General features: G+C 39.3%; 1 protein-coding gene across 1 annotated transcript; it reads right to left on the reverse strand.

The window, feature by feature from the left end:
- Positions 1-708: 708 nt before the first annotated feature.
- Positions 709-1,287, reverse strand: LOC126499485 (keratin-associated protein 26-1-like). Its single transcript, XM_050138711.1, has one exon. It carries the CDS (start codon positions 1,285-1,287, stop codon positions 709-711), a length of 579 nt encoding a protein of 192 aa, XP_049994668.1.
- Positions 1,288-9,447: the final 8,160 nt, after the last annotated feature.

Genomic DNA, 9,447 nt, shown 5'->3' on the forward strand with positions numbered 1-9,447 from the left:
GGTTCCAGAGTTAGAACTCAGTTCACAGCAAGCACCTTTGTGCACTGAGTCAGTTTGCTGACCCTTACTTTCCTAGGTCTTTTTGACTTTTTGGTTTTTGAAAAGTTTTTTTTTTTTTTTTTTCTGTACAACAGCCCTGGTTGTCCTGGACCTCACTCTGTAGACCAGTTTGACTCACAAAGATCCACCTGCCTCTTCCTTCCAAGTACTTGGATCAAAGGGACACTCCACCACTGTCTGACTTCTAGCATAGTTTTAATAGATCTGTTTCTAAATCTTTTTAAAATATTTCTTTTACATAAGTCATTAAAAACTTCTGGAAATATTTAATATGCTCTATAGTTAATCCCAAGTAATCATCGTTTTCACCTAAAGTAGCTATTTTGTAGCTTCTACAGAAAACCAGGGGCAAATTAAACCTATGTAAATAATAACACAGGATAAGCATGATCTTTATGCAAAGACACCATTTAATTAGAATGAACACAGAAGAAAAACATTTTACCAAAGTAGAACAATTTCAAGCTTTGCAAAAATACTAAAGTAGGGGTATACATCCCTAAAGCACCAAGAAGTTCAGCTGATTAGAATTACTGGAGAATGAGCACACACAACATAGCCCCATGGAACAAAAGCCCTCCCTGTGATGCTGGCTGATCTCTCTTGTAGTTAGAAGCACGAGGGTGCTTCAGCTACTCATGAATTTCTTTAGTAAGGATAATGGCAACCACTCAAAGAAGAAGAATACGGTTGAAACCTGCCATATGTATAGCTTGTGGGCCTGTATTGGTCAGGCATGCAGCTGAAAGGCTGGCATCCATAAGTCAGGTTTCTCAGTGGCGGACAATCATAGAGAAGATGGCTCAGTGGTTGACGGCCATAGGTCAGGTAGCCCAAGGGTTGATAGCCGTAAGACTGGTAGCTTGGAAGGAAGCAGCTCCAAGGTTGTCTACAGGATGCTGGCCGGCCAAAGCTGGAATTGCGGGATGTGGCAGGAAGCCTGTTTCCTTCCTGGGATCCAGATATCCGTGAAGTAATTGGAGAGCTGGCTGAAGGGCTGCCCGTGTTCCTGTTGCAGCTGGTTGATTGGCAGCCCCTCTGTTCACTGCAGGGCTCATTGCAGTTGTCACGTGGTGTGTTGCTGCCCAGGCTGCTAGTAGGAGAGCAAGGGGCATCTCTACACCTCATCTCAGTGGAGCAAAGGCCAATGGGCGAGGTGGCAGGAGCATGGCTAGAGTTCCTAGGAGAAGAAGAGCTGCAGACTTCTGAGCAGCCGTTATTGGACATGATAGCAATAGAAAGACAGTCAGCTTCAACTAAACTGCAGAGAACAAGTTACTGAAGTGCCTTTGTTAGCTGCTAGGCTTCTTTATATACCCTGCGTGCTGGGTGTTGGTTCTGTCTATCGTCCATCCTCTTGGCATCTCATTAGAATGTTCTTTGGCTGCCTACTAAGCAGTCCTCCCAGTAACTCATAAAAGATATGGGATCAGTGTCACATTATTCAAATGACCGTCATTTCAAAGTCAATCTGGTCCTCCTCGTCTAATTTCTAACAGGAAGCAATTTTCCTTTAGCAGTTTTAACAGCTTCTTAAAGTTACTGTTTAAAACCCACCAATGCCTCTGTATAATTGGTGAAACGTAATTAATAAAATAAAAGTGAATATACTTTAATGCTTAAAGTATTAATAACATATTGGATAAGTAATAAATAAAATTGAGAAAATTGATCTCAGATACCTAACACTGCTTTGGAGACTTAACCTAAATTCAAAACTCACAAGACCACTGGGAAGTCTGATTTAGATTGTTTTCTAGTGTATCTTTCTCAGCAAGGAATGGTGACCTGAAAATCCTTGCTAATTTTTATGAAGATCCACACCCAAAGAGTATCACACCCAAAGGTAGTCACTGTTCTGTCTTTTATTAGAAAGAAACTGGAGGTGTTAGCATACATCTTCTGATAGATGCTGTGTACCAGAAAAGACACATGTCCTTCGATGCGTACCTATGTGAGTTTCAGAATGACACTGAAAATAAAAGGTGTGCCCTATTTCTAGCCAGTTTTCCTGTAGTTTCCCAAAGAGTGTCTTCTCATACACAAAATATTTCTAAATAACTCATGTTTTCCATATTGTTTAACAGAAAAAGGCAATTTAGTTTCTTTTTCCTGTTGGACATTTAGAGTCACAACGTATGGGTGGAAAGGAAATGGATTTTCCCTTCCATTTATTCTGCCAATCAAAATTATGCTTGTAGCTTAGCTCCATCACTGCACCCTTCTACTCAATCTTAGGTGATGCTGTTGAGATAAAAGCCTCTTAGTGTTCCTGGAAGGGCTTCATTTCAGGAGAGTATTTGCTTACCATCATGTGCTCTGCAATCAGGCTCTTAGTGGTACCTTTTGGGATGAAAACATAAGAGAGTTTTGCCAGCTTTCTTAGTCCCATGTTTCAGTTTAGCCTTCCTGAAACAATGACAGTCAATATTTTTGGCCAGAGAGACTGTAAGCAGAACTTGTACCTTAGTGACTGTTCAGTTAGTGTATTCTCACATGCAATGTTTATAAGTTTTAATTCTTGCATGTAAAAACATTATCCCATGTCAAACAACCTCACCAGTATCTTCCACAATTTAATGACAAAACCTGAGTGGGCAGTTTGGGCCATAATCTATCCAGGAAGTCCTCAGCAGAGCTGATTACAAGCTTCACCTGAGGCTCAGCAATCCAGTGTAGCAAGCACTGAGCCTTGTTTCTGTTTTTTGTTGTTGTTGTTGTTGTTGTTTGTTTGCTTGTTTGTTTTTCACAGATGACTGTGGTAAACATCAATATGAGGGTAAGACCTATCCTGTCTTCTTTTATGGAGGGGAACATTCCTTTGTGATGAGAACATTCTTAGCTAACTTTTCTTGTGATGATTCCTAAGCGTTTCTCAGGACTTACTCAATAGAATTTAGTAACTCTTAAGGCATCTTTCCTATTTGAAATGTCAGGTAGCCTCCTCACTGGCACTGCATTTATGTCTGCTCAGAGTATGTATTTCAACAGTCCATTTATTTAAATCCCTTTAATACCCGGAACACTATAAACACACATTTTATGATTCTTCAATAAACCAAAAATGGGCTGAGTCAGATTATAATTCTCTTTATTGAATAAGGAGATGACTAAGTAACAATAAACCTTCTTTTTCATACATTGAAACGTGGAGAATTTTTTAAGAAACATATTTCCAGTTTGATAATTTCATACATGCATATGTGTACTTTGGTTAATTCCAGTCTACAATCTCTATATGTACTCTATCTTCCCATCTCCTTTATTGTCCCAACTTCAAGTGCTTTGTTTTGAAACCAGCTGACTCCATTAAATGTTACCTGTGTAGACATGGATATAGGACCACATCCTGGAACACGTGCAGGTCTCTGACATGGACCATATACATGAACATGTGCAGGTCCCCACACATGGACCATCTACTGGAACATGTGTAGATCCCTACACATGGACCATCTATTGGAATATGTATAGATCCCTGGACATGGACCATCTACTGGAACACGTGCGGGTCCCGGGACATAGACCATCTACTGGAACATGTGCAGGTCCCCGGACATAAACCATCTACAGGAACATGAACTTTGAGAAGAACTGGATAGACTAGATTTACTTTTCTTTACACCAAAAATATTCAAGGTCTTAGAACCAAATTAAATGAAAGAAGGCTAATGAAGAAGGAACACAGGGGCTAGTTGAGAAAGGCTGGAAGTCTATATTTGACCCTACAGTTTTAACAACCTTGGCAGTCAGTTAACATGAACTGATTTAGAGGGAGGGCAATGGCATGTTACATAGAGCCTCTAGGTGGATGGTTAGTGAGCAAGTCACAGCAGGAATAGCAGGCACATAGGGTCGTAATTCCCAGGGGATGAAAAGAAGCAAGGTGGCATAGTTTTACCAGGCTGTGGGGTGGCAGGGATTGTAGTCAGTGATAGCCAAAGTGAGAGGAGCAACGTGCAATCCTACCTCCCATCAGCACTATTGCGATTTTACACCACGAATTTGGAAAACTCGTACGTACATCTATTGATGAATTTGTTTTATGTTCTTTTTCTCTCGGGTGTAACTTTTCTATGTCTTTAGTTTGTTAGTCTTTTCCTCCACAGTGTCTGATCTGTGGATGAGATTCAGCATTCCCCAGCTCAGTTATTGACGTTTTATTTATGAAAGTTTGATCTGGGTCTCTCTTTTTATCTTTTGTATCTATATTTACCATGAGAATATTTCTTCTCACTCTGTAAGCATAGAAGCACAGTTAACCTTACTGTTCAAATGTTTCTCCTGGATAACTTCAGCATCAGCATCACCTGTGCTCTGGCTTTGGCTGACTTGTGCTTTTTAGAGTAGGAGTCTTATTTTCAGGTTCCTTTGAGTGCTTTGTTAACATCAATCGGATGCCAGGTGTTGTTATTTAACATTTTGCCTGGTGCATATTTGTGTGTTCCTGTAAACATCCCCAAGCTTTGTTCTAGGCTAAAGGTGATTTGCATGGAAACAGTTTGATCCTTTTGAGTGTTGCTTGCAAGGAACATTAAGTGAAATTCAATCAGTACTTAATCTATGATTATTTTTGCCTAAACAAAACATCCCTTTGATTTCTCTGCCAACTTTCTGCTGTATCTGGAGGGAAACTAAATGATTCCCAGACACTTGAGCTATGAGTTCCTTTCAGAATTCTTTCAGGGGGCTTTTCTGTAGCTTCACGAGTTTCCTTCACCTGAGGACTGACCATTAAACTGTAGGGAAGGTTTTGTGAGCTTAGCACAACCTGACAACTCTCCCTGTGTCCCTCTGCAACTCTCCCCCATCCCTTTACAGCTCTCCCCGTGTCCATCAAGCTCTCCCCATGTCCATCAAGCTCTCCCCATGTCCCTCTGCAACTCTCCAGGACTTGACTCTTTATCTCCCCTTTCCTGGGCAGCTTGAAGAGATCCCAACTCCTGCACTTTGTCCAGTTGCATGATTATTTCAACACACAATTGCTCCTACTATTCATTTTGTCTAGAAGCAGAAATCCAAATCAATTTATATGAATCTCTATTTTTGTATGGGTAAATACCTGTGAGAAAGAAAACCAATTCATCCTATATTTGGAGATAATTAAATATAAGTCCCATACTTACAGCAACATTTCTTTTTAATGCAATGACCTAGTTTGTGCCTAATAATTACTATTTTCATTTTACTTTATGTCTCTTTTCCTAGTTATATTTGCACAGACAACGTTTTATCAGGATACTTTTAAAGGACAATAAAACACTTTAAAGCCAATAGGCTCACTACTTTAACTTTTCTTTATATATATATGTATATATATATCATATATAAAATATTTTTCCCACTGGATTCTGAGAAAGACCTCAGCTAAAAACTTATGAAGTCAGCACAATATATAAAGACTAACTCATCAGAGTTTACAATGGATCACTATGACCAGTATAAATACCAATATAATATATTACTAATAGATGTAGATTAAATAGAAATCTTTATTCCTTTTGCAAGCTTTCTACTTATCTGAAACAATTGTAAAATAAAATATTTAATGTGAGCAATGGGCTAACATTTTAGCTATGAACAAATCAAAAGGGTTTGTTTATTTATCATCTTTATCAGTTTCTTCAACTACGACTCAAGTAAATTACAATTTTTTATACTTCTTGTGATTTGTTCTTGTTTTATTTTGAGACAGGGTCTGATAGAGCCCGGGCAAGACTGAAACTTACTCTCTACCCAATGTTGACCTTGAACTTCTGATCCCCTACCTCCCATTTTCCAGATTCCGGGTGGGATGGCGGGTGCTGTAGTGCCGTGCTCACTTTGCGTTTACCTGAGGAAAGCACACTGACAACTAATCTGTGCCCCATCTGCTAAGCTAGGATTCAATAATACTCGGTTTCAACACCATCAAGAACTTTTCCATATTTAACCTTGCTTTATTTGGGGAAAGTATCTGGGACAGGGATTTAAGTCTGTTTGTTTCTTTTTCCTATTTTGCTTTTGCTTTTGTTTTTTTAATCTATTTTCTCTTGTGTAGAGATTCATTTCCAACTCTACTCATTTGGGTCACAGAATCAGTAAGAAGTAGAGCTGAGTCCATTTCCCAGCTTTTTGACACCTTCTCTGGTGTTTCTTGGTGTCTCCCTTAAAGAAACCATGTCAAGGGCAGAGATGGCTCAGTTGTTAGGTTTCTTGAAACCAAACCTGACAGCCTCATTTCCATTTTCATGGCCACCAGGTAGAGGGAGAGAACAGAATCCCACAAACCGTCCTCTGCCCTCAATTTGTACATCTTGGCACAAGTACTGAAACGCGCGTGCGCACACACACACAAAGACAAACGTGTAAAACAATGCAGAGAAAAAAAACTTTATAAATATTTCTGATTTGGTTTTTAAAACAGTCATTTCTCATTTTACTTATCAATCCCAGTTCCCGCACCCTCCTCTCCTCCCACTCCTTCTATCTCCCCACAAGCTACCACCCATCCACTCCTCAGAGAGGGTAAGGTTTCCCACGGGGAGTCAACAAAATCTAGTACATTACTTAGGGGCAGAACCAAGTCCCTCCACCTATATTAAGGTTGAGCAAGGTTTCTCTCCAAAGTGAATGGTTTCAAAAAAAAGCCAGTTCATGCACTAGGGATAAATTCTGGTCCTACTGCCAGTGGCCCCACAGTTTGCCATAGTCATACAACTGTCACCACTTTCAGAGGGCCTCATTTGGTCATATGTTTGTTCCTCTGCTTTCAGTTCAGAGTCAGTGAGCTCAAATTCGCTCAGGTAAGCTGTTTCTGTGGGTGTCCCCATCATTGTGTTGATGCCTTTGCTCATATAATCTCTCCCCCCTCTCTTTCCTTGACTGGACTTTTAGAGCTCGGTCCAGAAATAGCACATACTTTTGAAAATTAAAATATCTTTCTTTACTGTGATAGATGGTAAAATGCACAAACAAAATGCTGTCTCTTAATATAAACAGCACCATTGTAGTTTATGAAAATGACGATAATAGACCTTCTTCAGCGATCTCCCATCTTTCACACAACTCCATTCTCCCAATTGGTTGTAGCATTTCACATATTTTATTTTTTAGGAACTGAAGAGAACTCAGTATATTTCATGGTGGGAAATTTTGTCACTATTTCCCTTTGTATCATGAGGCAGTATAGGTAGGAAATGTGACAGTTTTGTGGCTGTGTTTGTAAGGCAGGAATGGAAGCTGTGCACAGTGCTTGTGACTGGTTTTCAATGTCTTCTTGAGTTTTTTCATCTTACTCCATACAGAAACAATAATTTTTGATCTTAACAAGATACAAAATACAAATTCATGATCACAGCCTGTAACTGGGATTGTAGCATTTCTTCTAGTCCACTCACTGGACTCATTTTTGGTAATAACCAATAATAATCAATAAAAGAATATTAGAACTCACAACCATAAGATCATATTTGCATTCAGAACTCACACAGACGTACAATCGGCACAGTTAATTAACTCTTGGATATAACTTTAGTATAATTGGATTCTTAACAACAGGATGGTTGCCATTTCTAGGAACAGTGCAAGAGTGGAGCTGACATCACAGACGGTTCTCTTCACTGACACTGAGCTTACAGGTTGAGATCAAGTCACATTTAGTGCTGCCCATCATGGTCTCAAAAAGGTTTTTAAACAGGTTTTCATGAGAATATTCTATTAAAACCGAAATGGTCTTAGAAAGACCAACATCTACAAGAAATCAAACAGAACAATACAGCACCTGGCATGATTTTAAAAGTCAATATTAATAAGGGAATTAATTAAGTGGTTAAGAAAATTGGCTGTTCTTGCAGAGGGCTTGAGTTTGGTTCCCAGCGCCACGTAGAAGATCTCAACCATGAAATTCCAGTACCAGGGGATCTGATGTCCTCTTCTGACCTCCTCAGTCACTGCACACACATGGTACATAGGCATACATGTATGCAAAGCATTCACATACATAAAAAATAAAGAATAAAAGAGAAGAAATTATGTTCCTATAAATCAAACAAACAAAACAATAAAGTTCTACTTACTATTTTCTATCTAATGTGATGGTCTCCTTCAATTGTCAACTTGGCACACCTTAGATCCACCTGGGAAGGGTGTCTTAGTGAGGAATTGTGCATATTAGGTTGGCTAGTGGGAACACCTGTGAAAGATTTCTTGGGTTAACTGAGATCGGAAAAAGCACCCTGAATATTGGCAACAACATTTATGGTCTGGATCCTACAATGACTGTAAGGGAAAGTGAGCTGTGTACTAGCATGCAATCATTAATTCTTACTCTGCCTTTAAAAAAATTAGATGTATATACTTAGCTTAAATGTGTCTGGCTGTTTTGCCTACATGTATATCTATGCCTAGTACCTTTGGGGCCAGAAAGGGGGTTGGACACCCAGAAACTAGAGATACAGATGATTATGAGCCACAATATGGTTGCCAAGAATGGAACCTAGGTTCTCTGGAGGAACAAGTGAAATTAACCACTGAGCTGTCTCTCCAGTCCACACTTTGTCTTCACTATGGACGCATGTGGCTAGCTGTTTCAAGTCCCTGATGCTTTGATTCTACACCATGATGGGCTTTAACCTGGATCTGTGACTCAAATGAATTCTCCCTGCCTTGAGTTACCTCTGTCTTGACATTTAACACAATGGCGGAAATAAAACTAAAACACTGAGTGAGCACAGTTCTCTTTGTGGTAAAGAGCACCACAAATTTACCAGTATTATCAAATGGAAATCATCAAAAGACATACATGTAAACCTCAGGAGTTGGGAAATTTTTTTTTACATGCTAGAAGGCAGGAAAACAAAGCTTGATGTGGACAGTAGGCTGTGCTGCAAAATCATTTAACTACTAGTACAAAGAGAAATATTTTCATGGGGAAGATTAAAATTTATTTTATTATACTAGATTACATAAGGACATTTTAACACAAGTATAAACTGTAATAAAAGCATATCCCCCCCCACCTCACTACCCTCTCTATTTCTGCCCTTCCCCTCTGCCATGTAGCCCCTTAGTTCCTGAGAGTTTATAATTTAATGTATTCCAAGCAAAGCATTCTGGTATTAGATACAAATCCTATATTGATTCTGCCAAACCAGTAAATTATTAGAACATAAATGCTATGTACTCCCAAAATATTGCAAACTTTAGAAAACCTCCAGGTGTATAACCCAGAGCTTTAAAGGTACATGACAATCAGGTTAGTAGTTGGCTACTGCTTTTCACACAGCCATGGTTACATTAAGGAGACAGAGATCAAAGGGAAGCCACCACTAGACATGTAATGCATGGGCTAGAAAACCCAGAAGAGGACTGAAGAGAAGGGAGCTATTAATTGGAGACCTTGGGCAT

Source organism: Alexandromys fortis, unplaced genomic scaffold (genome assembly GCF_014885135.2).
Source record: "Alexandromys fortis isolate MF-2015 unplaced genomic scaffold, M_Fortis_MF-2015_v1.1 scaffold_11, whole genome shotgun sequence".
In the NCBI taxonomy this organism is placed as follows: domain Eukaryota; kingdom Metazoa; phylum Chordata; class Mammalia; order Rodentia; family Cricetidae; genus Alexandromys; species Alexandromys fortis.

Excerpts from the sequence above, each read along its gene's own strand:
- LOC126499485 (XM_050138711.1), bottom strand. The coding sequence starts at position 1,287 with ATGTCCAATAACGGCTGCTCAGAAGTCTGCAGCTCTTCTTCTCCTAGG.